General features: G+C 45.2%; 1 protein-coding gene across 1 annotated transcript; it reads left to right on the top strand.

Moving 5' to 3' along the window:
• The first annotated feature begins 486 nt into the window (after positions 1 to 486).
• Positions 487 to 20229, top strand: OSTM1 (osteoclastogenesis associated transmembrane protein 1). The gene is made up of 6 exons (XM_066607432.1): positions 487 to 880; positions 9897 to 10005; positions 14805 to 14902; positions 15176 to 15310; positions 15581 to 15746; positions 17565 to 20229. The coding sequence occupies exons 1-6, from the start codon at positions 566 to 568 to the stop codon at positions 17618 to 17620; spliced, it is 879 nt and encodes a 292-aa protein (XP_066463529.1). The 5' UTR covers positions 487 to 565; the 3' UTR covers positions 17621 to 20229.
• Positions 20230 to 21327: the final 1098 nt, after the last annotated feature.

Raw genomic sequence — 21327 nt, 5'->3', positions numbered from 1 at the left:
ACCTTCTTGTGATAAAATTGTGCAAATGTAATTGTGCAAGAAAATTGCGGCCAGCAGCGACACAAGAAAAAGCATCCCTGACTCTACAATATCGTGGGAACACAGCTGCGATATTGCCGCGATTTTGTAGCAGCGATATCGCTGTCGCCCGTGTGGAAGAGGCTCACGGCACGTCTGTGGGAGGGCTTGTTTTTCTGTGGGGCACTTGTCGTTTCGGGTGCACTCAACCTCTTAGTGGCGTTTCATTGTGTTTTTGGGAGGTGGATGAATAAAAAAACAGCAGTTCTGGCATTGTGAGGTTTTTAAAGTTTTTTTTACTCGGTTACATAAGATTCTAATGACTAGGAGGACGGCCATGCCCGTTATGTCTGCTGTAATACTGGGCACGCGGGGTATCCTCCCAGGCGACTGGTGACGAGCGCCTTGCTGCGGGCAGGAGAGCAGGCCGGCGCGGCAGTGAGAGGGTTACCGACGGAGGCCCTGCCCCCTGTGTACGCGGAAGTGGCGGCCGTGGGGATGCGGAGTATGCCCCGTGTGTGCAGGGGGTGAGAGGAGCCGCAGCACGATGGAGGTTACCCGGCTGCTGTGGAAGTGCATGCTGCTGTCTGGGCTGTGTGTGGGCACAGAGTGGTCCCTGGATGGTGCTGAGCTGGTGCCCCGGGCCCGGTGGGCAGAGCAGCTGTCTCTATCTCTGCTGCCCCCGGAGCCCGCGCCCGACCCCGCTCACTGCTCCGCACTCTTACAGGAGTTTGCTAACAACAGCGCCGCCCTCAGCCGCTGCCTGGTGACCATGGCGAGGCCGGTGCGGCTGTGCCAGCACTGCTACACGGAGTATGGGCAGCTCAGAGCCACCTTCAGCAGGATCGGGAGCCCCGAGCAGGTGTGTCCGCTGACTTCTGGGGACTTGTCTGTGTGTATGCATGCATGTACCCCTCTGTATGTATGTTTGTACCTGCTGCATGTCTGTCTGTACCCCCCTTCATGTGCTGCACACACACAGACCTCCCAAGTAAGTGACCCCGAGGGGGTTATACAGTTGGTAGTGTTTTCGTCCCATGAAAACTGCAGCCTCAAAATGGGACGAGACAAGCCCATTGATTTCGTTAGTCCTCGTGCCAGAAGAGATCTGGCTTGCCTCGTTTTTCTCGCACATAGTTTTTCTACGGAGATGTCTTACCCCCCCCCCCCCCCCCCCCTGTTTTTTTTTGTTTTTTTTTTGTTTTTTTTAAATGTGTGTGTGCGATAGCCTGGAGTTTGAATAGTCCAAAAAAATACAAACCCCGGATCATGCGCTAATGCATTCCGCAGCGGCGAGCTTATTAGCGCAGGCACCCATCTGATTGAGGGCTCCTTCACACGAGCATATGCGTTTTTGCGGTCGAGGCACACGCCGTTAAATTGCATGAATGAAGAAAAGCCTCGATCATGTCCCGAGCTTAATTAGCGTTTTCTCATCTATTCGCGCAGCTGGGTGCAACGTATTAGCGAAAACATACGCCGCAGCCCGGAAATCCCGCGCTCAGCATAAATCCTCGGAATGACTTCTCATGTCTGAAAAGAGGCATCTGTAAGCTTTTCCCTGTGTTGGACGCAGCTAAACTCCCTTCTCCTCCCTATTTCTCCAGCTCTCATAGGAGTCTATGGGAGCCGCCAGCGTATATCGGTCAACAGATATAGAATCAGGTCCAGACCTATCTTTTTCCGGTAGCGTATAATTTCGCTCGCCGATTTCAGTCACATATGTACTATTTTTTACGGTGCAATGTCTTCACATGCTGCAAAATGGCCCATATGAACGAATACATTGGAACCCAATGCCTGAGATAGTCGTGATTTCTGGCCGGCATGAAAGCGCAGCTAAATAGCCGCATAAAAACGCTTGTGTGAATAAAGCCAGAGACCTCAGGCTGCGTCCGCACCGCAAAACTCGATAAATATTGCACCAGAGTCCACAGGCTACGGCGGATTGTGAGGTGGGATTGAAAATGAGTTAAATCTGCATCAAAATCCATAGACCTGAGGCCGTCGGGGGGGGGGGGGGATTTCATAGCAGCAGAATAAGCCGTGGATTTGGTGTGTCCTGCATGTTTATTCCGGGCCTTGTGAAAGGACCAAAACTCATGTGATGCCCGTGGCCAGGATGTACCCTGAGGCTGCCCTCGCACAGGCGCTTTTTTTCCACAATTACTGTGGCGTTTTCAGCGCCGGGGTATAACACTCCCATTGTTTTCAATGGAACTGCTCAGACAGGCACTTGATCTTCAAGCGGAGTCTGTTTTATTTTTCGGTGTTCGGCGCACCTCATCAATGATGGATGCTGCGGCCGAAAACTAAAGTCAATCACAGCAAAGCGCCCCGATCAAAAACGTGGCACTATGCCAAATGCCTGTGTGAGGGAGGCCTTAGGGCTTCAACAGAAGAACATGGGCAAATATGCTCGCTGCAAAGAAGCGTATTTGCGCATGAACATTTTGAGATGGCAATAATCAGGCTGATGCGTGTGTCTGTGCATTGTGCTGTCAATTTAGTGCTCGCAGCACCAGTTTACACGCACGCTTGGAATACAATGGCTATTTAAAGCCTAATAAGGGCCATCTGTCCTCTTTTCCTTACGTTGTCCGCCGATTACACTCTTCCCCTTCCTTTTTTTTTTAACATGCCATAGACTTCTATGGCAGCTCGCTGAATAAAAAGCAGAAAGATGGAGCTAGTCAAGGGGTTCGCTTCGTCACGTTTAAGGCGTGAGTTTCATGAGCACAAGATGGCTCGTCTGTTTAAGCCCTTACACACATCTGACAAGTCCCATCTACTCAGGGCTGTGTCTGTATGTGGGGTATGTAAACAGTCAGTAGATCCGATTGAAATCTGATTTGTAAAATATCTGTTAATTGCAGTAATTATTCTGGAAGACCGCGCCATTCCTCAGAATAGAATGGCCTTATTTTATGGCGCTTGTAACCTAACAGACTCCGTGTGTAGACCCGGCCGCAGGCCTCATTCACACCAGCATGTCCAATTTCAATGTGTATGTCCATCTGACGCCTGGATGCTTTGCGCTTCATCTACTTTTTTTTTTCTCGCAAGCAGCAGAAAAACTTTTTTTTTTTTTTTTTCTAGAATGGCTTAGCAATCATCCACGAAGAACAGAGCACACATAGATGTCCTCCGTGCGTGCTGCGTGTTTTTTTTGTGTGTGTACCCCTTGCCTTGAATGGGTGACTGTTGTCCGAGCAGTTGGCCCGGAGTAGACATGCTGTGCCTTTTCTTTTTCTTAGTAGTCCTGTATAGCCGTTGACTGTAATGGGTCATTGGACCGTCCAGGTGCAGTGAGTTGCAAATACAAGCAAGCGGACACGAAAATCGCTTCTGTCAATATTCCCTTAGGCTAATTTCACATAGGCGAGCGCGATATGGGGCTGTGAATCCCATCCCCATATCACGCTCCTTACCATGTGAATTATCTGAAGTTGTGAGTTGTTTTAGCGTTAAAACGGCCTTACATTACTTCGGGGATGAAGGGAAGCCGCGGCCACAGCTGAGGATCGCGGAGATTCTCCCATTGTTCTCAATGGGAGACCTTCCATCACATGCCCCTACAACATGGCGCGATGCTGCTGCCACTGGCCCCATTGAAAACAATGGGCGCTGCAATTTCGAGAGCATGCAGCAAGATAGAACATGCTGCGATATGTTTTCTACATTGCATCCAGGCACCTGATTGGCTAGGGTCCTAAGCGGCGGACCGCAGCCAATCAATCCTGAGGATAGGTCATCAATGGTATTTGCATGGAAAAAGTTCTTTAAATGTGTGTAGATGATATGGTCAATTGTCTTCTTCTCTTCTTACGGCCCTTTTACACGGGCCGACAGTTGGGTAAACCACTGCATGAGCACTGCCCGTAGCGCTGAAGGTCATTGGCGCTCGTGCAAAGAGTTTAAATGGACAGACTTCACCACTGGATCGCGGGCTTCTCGCTCAGCGCATCACCTTCTACGTGAAGCGCTGAGCGTTTACACGGAATGACAAGCCGCGATCCAGTGATGGTTTTTATGCTCACCGAGAGTCCTCGATAAGAACCTGTGAACGAGTAGTGAGCGATAACCATCGTGTGTAAACGGCCCATAAGGGAGCATTCACATGTGCAGGTCGTCTTCAGGATTTTTGATGTGGTTTTCGAAAGCCAAAACCAGAAGTGGATCCAAAAAGAGTTGTACATTCCCTTTAGGCTGGGTTCACATGGGGCGGACTCTCCACACGGAAATTCTGCCTGCAATCTTAGGCCTGAGACTAAGTAGCAAAGTGAAGAGATTTGCAAAAACCCAACCTTAGGGCTCGTGTCCATGGGCGTGGGGTAAACCGCTGTTGGTATATTGCGTATGGACAGCGTTTCATATGCTACCCATACAAAAGTATAGGGCTCAAGCTGCGTGGTATGCTGAGAAATGGGGCATGCTGCGATCTATTTCTTGCGCGTATCAACATGCCCATGTGCATGGATTAATGAAAGTCCATTTACTTTCATTGACTCCATTCACCATGCATAATGCGGCCATGATACGTGGTGAAAAATCTGAACAAAAATCTGCATGTGTGAGCGCACCCTAAAATACTGCGGTATGGCTAAAATGCAATCCTAGGCAGATGGCCGCAATTTGTCCGCGTGGAAAACAAATCACAGCATGCTCTATTTCTGTGCGGGGCTCACAGAAATGTTGCTCCCTGGCCGCCTGCTCCGCTCTGCACATGCGCTAGCTGATCAAGGAGCCAGAGCTGCGGGAGAGGTGAGTGCTGCGCTGGTCCCTGCAGGGAGTCGGGTCGGGTCCTGCTGCGAGAATTCTCGAAATGGGATCCGACCCGGCCGTCTGCAGGCAGCCTTTGGACGTCTGAATTGTCACAGCGGGATGTGACCTAGGCCCCAGTATTGACCTTTGTGCGGTGACGTTTGTGCGGGCCTCTGCAAGCCTCGCTCAGAAATAGAACATGCCGCAATTTGTTTACCACACAGATTTTCACGCGATCAAATCACGGCAGTCTGCACAGAAATGTTGCTCCCTGGCCGCCGGCTTCGCTCTGCACGTGCGCCGGCTGATCAAGGAGCCAGAGCTGCGGGAGAGGTGAGTGCCGCGCTTGTCCCTGCAGGGAGTCGGGTCGGGTCCCGCTGCGAGAATTCTCAAAGTGGGATCCGACCCGGCCGTCTGCAGGCGGCCTTTGGACGTCTGAATTGTCACAGCGGGATGTGACCTAGGCACCAGTATTGACCTTATACTCACCCGTCTGGTGTCTTCTCTTTCTGCACTGCGATGTGCCGGCTGGCACACAGCCGCACATGCGCAGAGCCGGCGCGTCAGTGGTGACGTTTGTGCGGGCCTCTGCAAGCCTCGCTCAGAAATACAACATGCCGCGATTTGTTTACCACCAGATTTTCACGCGATCAATTCACGGCTGTCTGCATAGGATTGCATTATCTAATGGCAGCGTGCACAGACGGAAACTCTGCAGGAAATCCCGCCACGGAATTTCCGCCTGCGTGCTGGAGGCCTTAATCTTACTGCTTATTGGTCTGTTGTGAGAAATGTGGTTGTCCCATGCAACAGGCTTTTCACCTATACACAGGAAAGATGAGATACATATGTGACTGGTGGGGATTGACTTGGACCCCCACTGATCATGAGAGGGGTCCTGGGTGTCTCTGAATGAATGGCTAGAGTAAGGCCTCCTTCCCACGAACGGATTTCCGCCGCGTAATTCGCGGCGAAAATCCGCTGCGTTGCCCGCAGCTATTAGGTTCTATTGAACCTAATAGCACAATGCTCACGATGCGTAATTCCACCGCGGAATTACGCACCGCGATTTCTCCCGTCCTCACCCGCAGCATGCTCTATTTTCTGCGGGTGAGGACGGGCTGTACGCACTGACGGCTTCCATTGCAGTCAATGGAAGCCGTCCGTTCACGCTATCTCCCGCTGTAACCAGCGGGAGATAGCGTGAAAAAACGCTTTCCCGCCCACCGCCGCGCGTCATATGACGCCATATGACGCGGCCGGCCGCGTCACGTGACATGGCCGGTGACGCGGCGGCGGTGGGCGGTGACGGGCGGTGACGCGGCGGCGGTGGGCGGGGAAGCGATTTCACGCTATCTCCCGCAGGTAAGTATAGGGGCTCTGGGGGGCGCCGTGACGGGCTTCACAGCGTAATATTACGCGGCGGAGCCCGTCACGCTCGTGGGAAGGAGGCCTTACTATACCATGAAGTAGGGGGTTGTAAGTCTCTCAACTTCACAATAAGTTTCTTGGAAAAATAACTTGTATGAGGAAGCTGAGTAATACAAGTAACTATTTCTGTTTTGTAATATTCCAGTACATCACACGGAACATTGTCCCCTTCCTCTGTAGCATGTGACCTGGAGACGCTCTGTACAGTCCTATTATAAAGGCAGTGCGGCAGATTTCCTAATACTGTTTAATAGTGAACAGTCACAATTTAGACGGGCAGTCTTAAGATGTGCCAGACTTATCACAGTGACTCATGCTGGGAGTTAAACCTGGCACATCTTTAGGGTGGATTCAGACAACCGTATATCGGCTCTGTTTTCATGCCGAGCCGATATACGGTGTCCTTGTTGTTCAGAGGGGTGGGATGGAAGAGCCAGGAGCAGGAACTGATCTCCTGCCACTTGCCACTATTTGCAATAGGAGGGGGCGAGATGGGGGTGGAGCTAAGTCCCGGTGCTTAGCTCTGCCCCCACCCGCCCCTCCTATGGCAAATAGTGGCAAGTAGCGGGAGATCAGTTCCTGCTGCTGGCTCTTCCATCCCCCCCCCCCCCCGCCCTCAACACAAGGACACCGTATATCGGCTCGGCGTGAAAACCGAGCCGATATACGGTAGTCTGAATCTACCCTTAGACTGTCTAGTCTGAGTTTATACCCACACCTTGTTTTGTCACCGTTTTTGCACCACAATTTTGGCAAATTCTCGGTGCAAGTTGACATTTAGGCCACACCCCTTTTTATCAGGAAGACACACCTTCCTACGCAGCCATGCCCCTTTCTTAGACTGAAAAAAGTGTGTAGAAGGCTCATCATAAGCATGTTGGACAGTTTATTTGCACAATTTGCACGTTTTCAATACTAAATATGCATCGATGTGTATTGAGGAGAGAGTTTTAGGCCTCGGTTCATTTGCGCGTTTTTACTGCGCATGAATAGGCAATGGGTTCTTATGGAAGTGTTCACATGAATGATTGCTAGACGTGCAAAATACTCACACCTGCCAGATATAGGACATGTGAGTGAAACCTGCATCCAAGGTCCAGGGTACGCTCAAAGAGAGGACCTGTCCTATCTTTGGTGCGTGCTTTCCATAGACTCCTATGGTAGCTGGAAAACATGCACCTCGGATCGTTTGAACGGGCTACTTCAAATAGCTGGAATTCACCCGTTTATGCGATTCTTTTCTACGTGTGAGGGGCGATCTTTTTGCATGCCTATTCATGTGCGGAAAAAAACACTTGTCTGACCGAGGCCTCAAAGTGCATTTTGGAAACACTTTTTGAAAAGCTATGACAAAAGTTTTTTGATCGCTGGGATCTGACTGCAGTCTATAAAGGGCCATCGTCGGCTAGTGGGCAGTGACATCGCTCGGACAAGTGCTGCAGCTGGCTTGTTCTGGCAATTGGTGGAAGCCTCAGCAGCCAAAAATCAAAATCTTTAGCTTGCAGTTTATACAACTAAACATAATTTGCCTATTGTTACACGATGAATGTTCTAATCACTTAAAATGTACATCCATCTGTGAACCTCTTTCGATACATCAATAGTACAAGCGAAGGTAAGAAATATTGTACTTGTTTTAGGCCGCCTGCAGACGGGCGGGTCGAATCCGGCGGCAAGAATTCTCGCCGCGGGACCAGACCCGAGCGCCTGCAAGGAGGAGCGCGTACTCACCCGCGCCCGGCGCGGGTGATTGACATTTCTGTGCAAGGCTCTGCGAGCCCCGCACAGAAATAGGACACGCCGCAGTTTGTTTGCCGCGCGACATTTCGCGTGGCCAAACCGCGGCCGTCTGCATAGGAGTGTGTATTGTAATGCACTCCTATACAGGCTTTCAGTGGCGGAAATCCCGCCGCGGGATTTCCGCCCGTGTGCAGACAGCCTTATTGTGCTCCTCCCGTATCCTGCGCTGCTCATTCAATCTGAATGTACTAATAAAATCTGCACCCAGAGCGATTAGTTTACAGTTAATGCCCACAACTGAGGAGGAGCAGGAGACCAGCTGCTATTATGTCTCCTGCTCTCTCTACTGTCAGAAACAGCAGCATGGAGGACATTATACAGCACAAAACCTCTTAGAGCCTTCAGCTCTTAGGCCTCATGTCCACGGGGAAAATCAGATCCGCTGCAGATTCTCCATGGAGAATCTGCAGCGGGTCCCTCCTGCCCCGCGGACATGAGCGCTGAAAATAACAATAAATCAGAATAAACTCACCTCCCATCCGCTCCGTTTCTTCTCTTCGCTGCGGCGTCATCTTCTCTCGTCGCGGCCGGATCTTCTTTCTTCGGCTCGGCGGATGTGCATGATGACGTCGGTGACGTGCCCCGCGCATGCGCCGGGCCGAAGCAAAATGATCCGGCCGCGACTGAGAGAAGATGGTGCGGCGCCGAAGAGAAGAACCGGAGCGTGTGAGTAAACTCTGATTTTTGTCTCCCACGGATCCGGACGGCTTCAATAGAAGCCCGCGGGAGCCGTCCCCGCGGGAGACCCGCATGAAAATGGAGCATGGTCCGGATTTTTTCATGCTCCATTTTTTTTTTAAATCCCTTTTATTGACCATCCGTGGGTATTTATCTACCCCGCGGGTGGTCAATGCATCCCTATGGGGTGCGGATCCGCGGGCAGGAGAAGAGTTAAAATCCGCTGCGGATTTTAATTCTTATTTTGCCCGTGGACATGAGCCCTTATAGGTAGCACCTATAAGCTGATCTGTAAGTGTAGCTGAAAATGTGTGTCAAGTCGATGGATTTTATTAGTAAATTAAGAGTGAGAGAACCGTGCGGGAGATGAAAAGTGTAGCAAGAGGCATCTTTATGTAGTGTTAATTCATGGAAAGTTATTTAGAATCAGAAGTTTACAGGGCAAAATTTTCTACTACGAATTCTACTGCAAAAACTGTGTCAAAATCCAAGGCTTTTTGCCATGTAAGTGGCCAAAATCCTTGCGTGGAATTCTGACGCCGAAGCTCGCTTCTCTGCATCAAGAATTGATGTGTCGCTTCAATCTAAGTAGCAAAGTCCCAGCAGCACAGAGGTGTAGTTTCTAGTTTCTAGTTTCTGGATGGAACCACTTTTTTACTTCAAGTCAAGAAGGCAGTTAGTAGCGACTTTTCAACTAACATAGTTTTTGTCAAGCTAAACTGATGAAACGTCGCAGCTAACTGCCTTCTTGACTTGTTGAAGTGAAAAAGTGGTTCCATCCAGGAACTAGAAACTACACCTCTGTGCTGCTGGGACTTTGCTACTTAGATTGATGTGATTTGGGTGTGTGGATCAGGACTGTCTACTTCAGCGGGCATCCACAAGGTTGGTGTTTTTTCAAGGAGTACCGCTGTGTCAATTATATTCTGTCCTATGGACGTGTTGCTTCAAAATGTAATTTTTCATGTCAACATTCTGCATTGCAAGGGCAAATTCCACTTGTAGATCCGTGGCAAAAAGCTGTGGAGAATTCCAAAGCGAATTCCACCATGTGAACGTATCCCAAGGGTATATTCACATGTAGTGAAAATGCTGTGACTCTTCCACAGCGGAATCTGTGGTGAAACAAGGCCCAAAGGTTTCTTGTGTGAGATGTTCTTGTTTCCACGTGCTCATTGCTTCTTATCATTTTCTCCCATCTGCAGAATAGCACAGTCAGCTGTTCGACAATACTCCTGCAGTCAGACCGGGTCCAGGTCATCGTGGCACTTAGTGATTTCTTTGATGAGTTGTGGGGTCATTCCAAGTGTGAGAGTAAGTATGGTCTGTAATGTGATGTAATTCTACTACCTGGAAGAAACTGCAGGATTCAAGCAATACAGCAGAGTTGAAACAATCAGATACGCATTTTAACCTCTTATTGACGGGTCAATTTTATGCCCTTATAACCAACTGATTAAAAAAAAAATTTTTTTTTCATCGTGTCATTTCTGGAGCCATAAATATTTTAATTTTTCCATTGACCTCAACGTGCAGAATAAATAATGTGATAGCGCTCTTCTTTGGGCCAGCAAGATTCCAGCAATACTAAGTTTATACAGTTTGTTTTTTATTTTATTTTTTTTTTTGTTTTGCTATTTTTCTACACTAAAAACAAAACACATTTACTTTTTGAGTCCTGGCCCATAAAGCACTGTATAGCTACCAGAATGAGCTGAAAACTGCCATGGAGCAGGAGCAGGTACTCTTTTAAGGTTTGTTTGTGTTGCTGCATTCGAAGAGCCATAATGTTTTTATTCTTCTATTGACAAAGCTCTGTGTGGTCTTATTTTTTGTGGGATCAGCTCTAGTCTTTATTTATCCCATTTTTGTGCACTTTTTTTTTTTATAGTTTTTGTTAATGTTGCCTCTAGAAAAGAAAAACATATCTGCAATTCTGGCGTTTTTTTTTTTGTTTTTTTACTGTCCGCCATGCAGTATAAACTATATGTTAAGTTAACAATGCGGGGTCAGTACGATTGTCAATACCAAAATTTACATTGTTTTATAAATACGCTACATGATGATGATTAGCCGTTCAGTCGCATCCGACCTTCAGTCACTCCATGGATCAATGTTCTCCACGCATTCCTGTCATTCATCACTTCTTTTAGTTCCGTGATTGACATGTTCGTGGTGGGCTTGAATGTATCCATTTTGTTCTTTGCCGTCCTGTTCTTCTCTTCCCACTGACCTTGCTAAGCATCAATATTGTTTCCACAGAGTTAGCACGCATCACGTGTCCAAAAAAAGAGAGACGCTGTTTGATGATTTTGCTCTCTAGAGATATTTTCAGTTTGACGCGATGTAACACTACCTTGTTTGCTATCATGGCAGTCCAAGGAATCTCCTCCATAGTTTAAACGCATCAATTTTCCTTCTGTCAGTTTTCCTGAGCGTCCGACTTTCTCAACCATATGTAGTTATGGGAAAGACTATTGCGTTGACCAGTCTGGTTTATATTGCAATGCTAATATGCTTGCTTTTCCAGATCTTTTCCATTCCTTGCATTGCAGTCCTACCATGTGTAATCCTTCTCTTGATCTCAGGTTCAGATTGCCCATTCTTTTACAAAAAAATAAAAAAATATTTTTTTCTTTTCATTTTTTTCATCTTGATATTCAAACGCCCCTAACGGTTTAAGTTTTTTTCTGTTATTGGTGCTCTTTGAGGTTTTTCTAGTTACCGTATATACTCGAGTATAAGCCGACTTTTTCAGCACATTTATTATGCTGAAAAAGCCCCCCTCAGCTTATACTCGAGTGAGTTAGTAAAAGATCCCGCAATACTCACCTTGCAGCCGGCAGCCACAATGGTCTTCCTGGCAGTGCGGCAAGCTGCTCTGTAATTCTCCCCGCTGTCAGCTCTCTCTGCTAAGGGTGCCTTCACACTTGTAATCACGATATTGCTGTGTTTTTTTTTTTATGCGAATGTCAATAGGACTTTCTAATGTTAAAAAAGCATCGCACAAAAATCACAAATGTAAAACTTGTGATTTTTGTGCGATGCATTTTTAACATTAAAAAGTCCTATTGACATTTGCATAAAACAAAAACAGTGATATTGTAATCGCAAGTGTGAAAGCACCCTTAGCGCAGAGAGCTGACAGCGGGGAGAATTACAGAGCAGCTGTAATTGTCTCCTCCTAGGGGGCTTCAATATCACTGCCCTTGATTGTTCTTAGACTACATCTATACTTCAGTATTGCCAGAGGCTAAATCTCGCAGGCCATCGTAGATGGCAGACCTGAAGCCTATCTTCAGGCCTCTGTCTGCCATAGCAACTCATTGGAATCCCATGATCACATTTCAGGGGTCCAATGGGTGACAGAGGGAGCCCTTTCCCTCTGTTGGCCTTTTTCATGCTGCATTGACTATGACATGTAAAGGGTTAAACAGCATAAGTCATCAGTCTCTCCAGTCCCCGTTGTTAGAACAGGTGCTGGACTGTCACCAGACAGCTGGGTCCTTTTTCCTACCTGCACAAAAGAACTGTGCTGGTATTCTGATGCACTGGTGTATAAGGCTGGTGCCACACGGGACCGAAATCCTGCGGAAATCTTGCGGAATGACCGCACGGAAATACCATAAGATTTCTGCAGGAGAAATGCAGCTTTAAAACCCACATCCTTCTGCAGATTTTGGAGTTGCTTCACCGCCTGCATTCCGCTGCGGCCATCTCTGCCCATAGACAGGCCACCGCGGAAATGGAGTAAGAATTGAGATGCCGCGCGGCTTGGCCACAGCGTGTGGACCCCGTGTGTGCTGGCTATCACGTGATAAAAAGCCGCAGGCAGAATGTCCATGCAGAAAGCCTACACGGACATTATGCGGTAATTTTGCGTAGTGCTAACCCAGCCTTAAGGTGCTGCATCAGAATAAAGCCCATCAGTGACTGCCGGAAAAAGGGCGCTCACAAAGGGGTTAAAATGATTTTAGATAGAAGGGGAAAGTTCATTGCTTATATCCATTTAAATAAGCAAAAAAGCCATAATTTTGTTTCATTTAGCTCTTTTATTTTTAAAGTACAGTAAAATGCGCTGATATGCACGCAAAAAAGCCTAGTTCATATCGCAAATACCCTCTGCTGAGGTTTGCACAAAAACGCATACACCCGTATGGGGGGTGTTTTTTTTTTTTTTTTTTTTCTTTTAATTCCCCTTCTTGCAAATATCCTGTTAAATTCCTGTCATTAAGATTCCCTATGGATTTCGACTATTTTATCAGCTGTCAGCAAGTAGATGCTCTGTAAAGTCCTGTACAGCTGCAGAACGACATTTCTGTAGGAAGCATGAACAAATGAATAGGCATCTTTTTTTCTATGCGCTCCCATCTACACATGTAGAAGGCATAGGCCGCCTGCAGACGGCCGGGTCGGATGCAGACCCGTGCCCCTGCAGAGGCCTGCGGCTTAGCTGCTCCCAGTGTCTCCTTTCTGCGCTGTGTGCCGGCTGCCGCCCAGCCGGTGCATGCGCGGAGAGGAGCCGGCCCGTCACCACTGACATTTCTGTGCGCACCTCTGCAAGACCCGCACAGAAATGGAACCTTACGCGATTTGTTTTCCACGTGTTCTTTCACGTGGACAAATCGCGGCAGTCTGCCTAGGATTGTGTTTTCTAATGCAATCCTATGGCAGCGCGCACAGGCGCAAATTCTGCGGGAAATCCCACCGCGGAATTTCCACCTGCATGCAGGGGGCCATACTAAGAGGGCTCACTAGCGCATTAGTATGGCATGACAAGAAACAGAACACCATCTGGCTAAATGCCCAAGTTTTATCCTCACTATTGCAATAGTTTCCCTTTTTTATGTTTTTGTGGTGGTGAAAATGTTTAGTAATAGATTTGCACGGTGCATGAATACCATTGTCTTTATTCAGTATATGTAGGTTCATCTCCCACATCTGCAACCCATGTTAATAAATATATTGTGTTTAATAAAGGCTATAGCTTGTGTTGAGGCAGCAAGCAAAGGTGACTTGTTTGTTCAATGTAGACATGATGGACAACTCGGATAAGTAGAATATTTTTAAGTATTACATACCTTGGTATATTAAATTGCCGTGAATGCTCCAGTGATCTGGCTCATGGACATGTAACAATTAACCCTTTCCAATCCACTGTCTGACCTCTGAAGACATTATGATTTAAGGCTGTACAGCTCCGATGTTGGAAGACGCCCGTCGGGGTTCTCTTACTGTATATTGCCAGCCTCTCTGCTGTCTGAGCCTATCCAACGTGTCACCTCATGCAGTACTGGCTTTAGCCAGCATATAGCATCATTGTATAACGGCAGAAAAAGCGTAAGCTCCCTAGGAAAACCAGAATACAAATTGGATTGGAAAGGGTTAAAGGGCCACTTTTTTTTTTTTCATTCATAATGTAGCTATTCCCCAGTATGCATAAATCGGCTAGCATTACCTTGCTTAATTGTTCCTTTCTATCTTAAACTCCTGGTCTCTTTTTTTTTTCCTTAGATGGTCATGTAATCTCAATTTTTTTCTATTTTTTTTTTTAATCAGCTCAGATTTACTTGGGATTATATTTTACTTCCTAGTCAGTTTCACAGTCTTTGCGGCTATTACATGGAGCTTATCACATAAAATGTCTACAAGGGGGTTGGGGTGGGGTACAGGCTCTCTTATCACAGTTACTGATGATGACCATGTCCCACAGTTATAATAGAGGAGATCACAGCTCATCCTCCTGACTGTATACTTATGATCTGTAGCTTATTTAGAAGAATAGAGAAGGTACAAATAATTAAGCTGTTCACCCAGCAGTCAGAAATTGTATAGCCTGCCGCTAATCCATCATGGGATTGATGTGAATGCAAATTTTTCACCATTAAGATGGTGGCTGATAAGTATCAAACAGGGGGCTACTGTGCGTGGAAGTGGTTGCAATAGGAGAAGTTCAGTGTGACAGAATCGGGTGAGGGAATTAGAGATGGAAAATGTGTTTATGCTTGAGGGGCCCTATTAAGCATCAGTTAGACAGTGACAATGCACTTTACCTTTATGTGGTTTCTTTTTTACCCCTTACCATAATAATAATATGTGAGTAACTTTCACAGATTGCTTACAGAACAACAGCACAGGGATACTAAACAGCACGTCTGAATTCTTGGATTCATTTGACAGCTTGATTCGCTGCTTCAACGATACGATGAGGGTAACTGTTTTACTTCTTTTAGTAGGTTGATTCTGTATAATATACTTGCTTTTCATGTCATAAGATTGCCAGTGCTGTATGTGGTACCACTAGGCTTATATTGCCTATAGTGTAGCTTTTGAATACCAGTGTTGCTTATTAAAGGTATAGACACACATGGCAGATTTGCCAGCAGTGGAAAGAATCTGCAGCAAAATTCAGATTAAAATCCACAGCAAATCCGTCACCTACGACCATATTCCTAAGAGTTGTATTTTCCCTTTTTAATTTCAGGAGCCTCCAATGCCATCACAACAAGGCAACTTTTCAAGAGTTTGCCAAAGTTGCAACGAGAGTTACCGACATCTGAATAATTTGTACAAAGAATTGGAGCATACGAACGCCTTGTGCATTGACTTAGAAGATGCTGTAAGTTGCCATATGGAAGTGTGTAATGCAGAGAAGGGATGCCAAACCTTCAGTTTATATGTACTGTGAAGTTGACTGTTATGTGTTGGTGCTAGAGAGCCTGACACTAGTTTCCTCAATGGAATTATTTGTGCCAATAGCCTGGCACACTGTGATTGTACCTGTAGTAGCATGAGGAAAGTGCTAATACCTGAAGCATTTCTGGCATAGTATATTGATTCTGGCCCGTGTTACTACATTGGTGAGCAAATCCTACTTTTCTTATTTCAGATGAACAGCACTCGCAAGCTTTGGAGCAAAACCTTCAACTGCACATTACCCTGTACTGACACTGTTCCTGTGATCGCCGTGTCGGCATTTATCCTATTTTTACCAGTCGTCTTTTATCTCAGCAGCTTCCTTCACTCAGAGCAAAAAAAGCGCAAACTCATATTGCGTAAGTATTTTCTACAGATGGAATGGAAATGGCAAAAATTCCAAAGAAAGATTGTCAGTTTTCCAAGCTTCATTGTGGTCTTACCTGATCTTATTTTCTTCCTTACCCGTGTCCTTCATTAGAGGAAAGTCAGTCGGTATTGCAGATTTTGGTGGGACTGGCTAACTGTCACTTATGTGTGGGGGGAGGAGAGGGGGTGCCTTCTGACTCGCCTCAACAGATGTTAGGGGAAAGGAGAATTGGGTACATTGAATTTCAATGTCTGCTTCTTTAGTTTTCCCTGGAGATGATCTCGGGAAGCAAGCTTTCATGTGTTTGGGAAAGTAGGGGGAAAATGGCCGTTGGCCAGACGACACTTCCGGCAGTTGAAGAATGTGGGGACCTTAACATTTAATATGTACTTGGTGATTTATAGATTTAATTTTCCATGTCTTACAATCCCTATATGATTTATAGTCATTATTTCACATTCAGAACTAATATAATTGGGCTCATCACACGGACATATGCAATTTCGGTCCTTGAAAAACTGACTGCTATCACTGCGTGTGTATGCGTGTTGCATGTGTTTGTGATGCGTGTACATGTTGTTTTACGTCTGTATTGCATCCCATTTGCTGTGTTTTTCATGCATGCAAGCGGGCCCAACTGATGTCACTTTTGTTCTCGCTGTCTTTTGGCAGCATGCGTGAAAAACGCAGCGAATACGCATGCAACTGTTTATTGTATTTTTACGCAATCTCATAGAATTTAATAAATTATTTTGCTCCGTTAATATGGATAAAAATAGGACATGCTGCTCTTGTGGTGAATGGAGGCAATGAAAGTCAATGGACTTTCCCTGTTCCATTCACACCTGGAGAAGTGAATTGCAGCATGCTCTTTCTCCACATATCAAACACAGCTCTTTAATGGGCTATGTATAAAACGCTGTCCGTACGCAGGCATTGTGAACGGGCAGCATTTTCGATACATATCCCTGCTCTGAACAGAGCATTGAATTTGAAAGGAAAAAAAATTACTCTACGCATGTCCGTGAGGTCAGATTCCCGGGCATGCCAATCACAGCCTTACGCGAGCTTTGCCGGCTCTCTGCTGGCAGAGCGTATGGGCTGCGATGCTACAACCTGGAAGAAGCTGGCTACAGTCAATTGCTCTTCATTGTGCATATGACTGCTCAGCCAATAACTGGTTACAATGGTAATTCTGTCATGTCACTGAAGAGTGTGATTGGCTGAGTGGTCACACGCACAATGATTGGCTAGATTCTTCTGGGTTCAGGGCTGGATTGGGAACCACTACAAGAGGGGAGTATGTTTTATGTTTTTCCCCCTTTCCTTTACACTATTCTATGGCTATTTTAATAAAAATTAAAATAAATTGAATTCCCACAAAATCTCTTGAACCAGTTCCCAGATGCCCACAGACTATAATTGTCGTGGTAGCCCAGGCCTGTAAAGAAATGGTAGTAAAACTTCTGGTCAGGAAGGGGTTAAGCAGCAGCCTGTAGGAAGCTACTGTATCCATCCATATATTGTAGCAGGTCTAATTTCATGTGTTACAACAAAATGGCTTAAGTTTTATTGTTATCTGGATGTCAGGCTAGTTCATCAGATATCCCAGCTTTGTAGAACCGGGTATAAATATAACAATATCTGGGACTAAACAAGGACACCATACTAAAGTGTCGCAGCCATAATGAATGACAACCTGACTAGTCTTACTATATTTTTGTAATGGAGTTAGTTTGTATTTATTATGTATATGGTTTGATGTTTCTTGTCAGATATACAAAAAAAATGTATTTTTATATTTCAGCCAAAAGGTTTAAGTCTGCTGCCAGCGCAACAAACATACAGGACAAACCTAACTAAAGTATCACTCAGTGAAGGAAGGAGTATTTCCACTGGACTATTCATAAACTGATGTGTTCTTTGCAAGACCACAAGATGATGAGTTTTTTTAAAATTTTTTTTTTGAGGCATGAGTGTCTCAAGCACAATGGGTCTCATACTACTGAAGGAAGAAGTGACTGCATCCATGTGACTTGGAGAAGGGCTTCAATAAAATGGATAAAAATTCCATATACTTTCAAGAATGATTTCGACATCTACTTCTCTTTATAAGCCTCTTCCACACAGGCTACAAAATCATTGCTACAAAACGCCTGTATGTGAAGCTCATGGTTCCTAATGGGTTCCTTCAGGCTACAAAACATCTCATGTGAAAGAAACCATGGGCTTCACATACATGTATCTTGTAGTCCGGTCGGATTACAGCAAAACATACACAAGTTAAATACAATTGTGTTACTTTTATTTTAAGCAGAAAAAACATGCAATGTCATGTGATACAGGTTTATGACTAGTTCTATAACTTTTTTGACAGTTTTTTTTAATTTTTTCGTGTGTGCTGATGGGAGAGACTAGGTGATAATTTTATTTTCCAAAACGACGTGTTTGCCTGCTAATTATCTGCATCCCCCAATTAAAATAATAACATTGAACATGCATATTTATTGGGCTCTCATAACTGCTGGCTAAATAATTGGTCACCGGCTATCGTGTGTATGGCTAACTGTACTTTACATATACTGTGGGTTATTTTATGACATCCCCCAAGCATTTTGCAAAGAATGTGTGTTTGCCAAGATCCTTGGTCAGCAATTTTACCTTTCGCTGCTGTTTTCCTCTTGTATTGCTTATTTAGTATGGTACGTCCCAAGACAGCTCTCAATGGTAAAGACAGTAGCAACATCTTCTTTGTACTTCTATGACAAGACTTGGAAACATGGCAGTGAGATCGTTGCAGGGGATGGAGTTATCGTGTTGACATCCACAGTGCTCCAATTTCAGCTCCCCTGGATTATCCAGGCTGCTGCCTACCATGCACACTCTGAAAGTATTACCTTGATTTGGTGAATCATATGATTGAGAGCTGTTCAAAGCAATCTTTCATTTATGCTAATAAAAGCTGGTTTATATCTGCCAAGTTACAGAATGACAGCTTTGATTCTGTAATCAGTGGCTTTTTGAGCACATTCATGCTAAGTAGGGCTGAAAGTCATTACTACAGGATAGGGCAGTTAAGAGCTTTACTGGTGAAGCAGCTTTAATTTACTTTCCTGGCTTTGTAGCCAATTAAAATCGTTCAAAAACGGCTTAGATTTTTGAGACTTTACAGAAAGAAATTTTCTCATTTTCCAGTATTTTGAAGAAATCATTATTTAGCTAAAGTGTTATCTACCTTGTTGACAGGTTATTAGATGCTATTCTTTATTTTTGTGTGAATTTCTTTATAGTCTATGTATAAAATATGTATTTGTGACCACTGAGCAAATTTTTCAGTCATTAGTCACAGCAAGAATTGTACAGGATAAATCCCAAGCCATAAGAATGGAGCAATCAGTGGTTTTTGTGATCCCTTTATCTTTCAAGCTGGATCCATAGTAAACAGTGTGTGCTAAATGTCTGGCGGTTTCTGAGGTTCGCCGTGTCATACACACTTCATTTCCACTGATATGTCGCTCTTGCACCTGGTAATTGACAAGTAGTGAGAGCTCTCTGCCCCTGGACAAAGTAGCACTGTCCACGGGTCTTGTTACTTGAATTCTGAGCCCATTTTAATTAAGCAGGGTTTATTTGTATTGTTTAGGCTCAGTTTACATTTCATTTATTGTTTTGTCGCTGCTTTCTGTCTCAGGGTTCCATCTTGTATGCCCAAAACGGCACTGAGACATAATACCCGGTGGGCACTATGGCTTTAACGTGTGAAACAGAGACCACTTGACTACACATTTGTTTAAACGATAGAAGGGGATAGGGCAGCATGGTGGCTCAGTTGTTAGTACTGTTACCTTGCTGTGCTGGGGTCCTGGAATCAAATCCCACGTAGAATAACATCTGCATGGAGTTTGTGTTCTCTTTGTATGTGCATCCGTTTCTGCCAGATACTCCATACTAATAGGTGAACTTAGACTTTGAGCCCAGTGGGGCCCAAAGTCTAAATGACATACAGCACTGCAGAGTCTGTATGCTCTACATAAATGTGTAAAAGTAAAACCTGTCTGTTTCACACATCAAAACGCCTATAGATTTTCGGCATGGAAGACTGAACCCTGAAAGGATACCAACCATAGAGCGATAAACAAATGTCAACTAAGTCTTAAAGGGATTCTGTCACCAGGTTTCTGAAGTTTGACTGCGAGCTGAGCTCCAAGCCACAGAGGCAGACAGTGCTGGCTTCTTCCCGCCTGTAGCATGCAGCGTGACAGTTCTCTCGCTATACACAAAAAAGGACAGCGCTGTCAGTCTGCATAATGTGGGTGGGGAGAAGCTTCCATGACTTGGAGCTCAGCTCACAGTCAAACCTCATGAACCTGGTGATAGAATCCCTTTTAATACTGTATGTCTACTATGTTTGGTATATAATGTCTTTTGGAAAGGCTGCCTATGAGTTATAATAAACATTTAAACTCCCCTTATTTGTCGTCTTGGTCAGTGTATCACAAATTAATGCATAAGAAAATGTCAAATTACTGCCTTGCACTGATATATTAACACTTCACAGTTGGAATCTGCGTTACTTGTTGAGTAACTTCTGAATACATTGCTTTATTTTTCTTGTACTGATCTTAAGGCCTATTTACATGCAACAATTATCGCTCAGCATTTGTTCAAACGACTACATTTTAGCGATAATCATTACATGTAGATGCTGGCATCGGGCACGTTTCGTTTTTAATGTAAACTTAAAATGCATCATTCAGCTACTGGAGATAAAGCAAACCCCTTTATCTGTCAGTAGACCACAGGCTGTTATCTCTGCGGGGAGCCGGCAGTTAACATTATATTCTGCGGACACCCATGGCGAGAACAGTGCAGCTGTGCACACAGCTGGGCGTGTGATTAATCACATGCTGGGCTCTGCAAACAATTCATGGGGCCAGCTATAAGAGTGCAGAATTTTGTGGGAGTTCACAAGATTGTAACATAGCTTTAATATGTGGGGTCACATGAATGTCTGAACTACATTGTGTCTAATTTAAATTATAAAAATCCTAGACCTACTAATGTTGTGCCCACTGGGAAAAACATTTTCAGGATCCTTTTGCTATACACATTTGTTACACCTTGTGCATAAGGCCTCTTTCACATGGGTGACAGCAATATCAAAGCTTTGTCCCTGCGATTTTGTAGCATCATTGATGCGTTTTCTTGTGAAAAATTGTGCTTCGCTGCGGCCTGCAATAAAACCCAACCCGAAAATAAGCCCTAGCTGCACTGCAAAAAAATAAAGGAATACTTGCCTAAAAGGCTCGGAGCAGGTCCCCCAAGCCTTTTTAGATAAGTTTTCTTTTAGTTGCTTATTTTCAGGGTAGGGCTTATTTTCAAAAGTTAGTCATCGCATGAAAAAACTATTTTGTGCGTTGCAATGGGACAAAAACTAAGCCTCCATCGGGAAACATGGCTACAAAAAAATTACAAATCACGGCCATATAGAGCATGCCACAACTTTTTTTTATTTTTTTTTTCTCGCAAGAGAACATCAGAGAAAACATTGCTAATGTGAAGGAACCCAT

This window comes from Eleutherodactylus coqui, chromosome 1, assembly GCF_035609145.1.
Source record: "Eleutherodactylus coqui strain aEleCoq1 chromosome 1, aEleCoq1.hap1, whole genome shotgun sequence".
NCBI classification, from domain to species: domain Eukaryota; kingdom Metazoa; phylum Chordata; class Amphibia; order Anura; family Eleutherodactylidae; genus Eleutherodactylus; species Eleutherodactylus coqui.
This window is presented reverse-complemented; position numbering and strand designations above follow the sequence as displayed.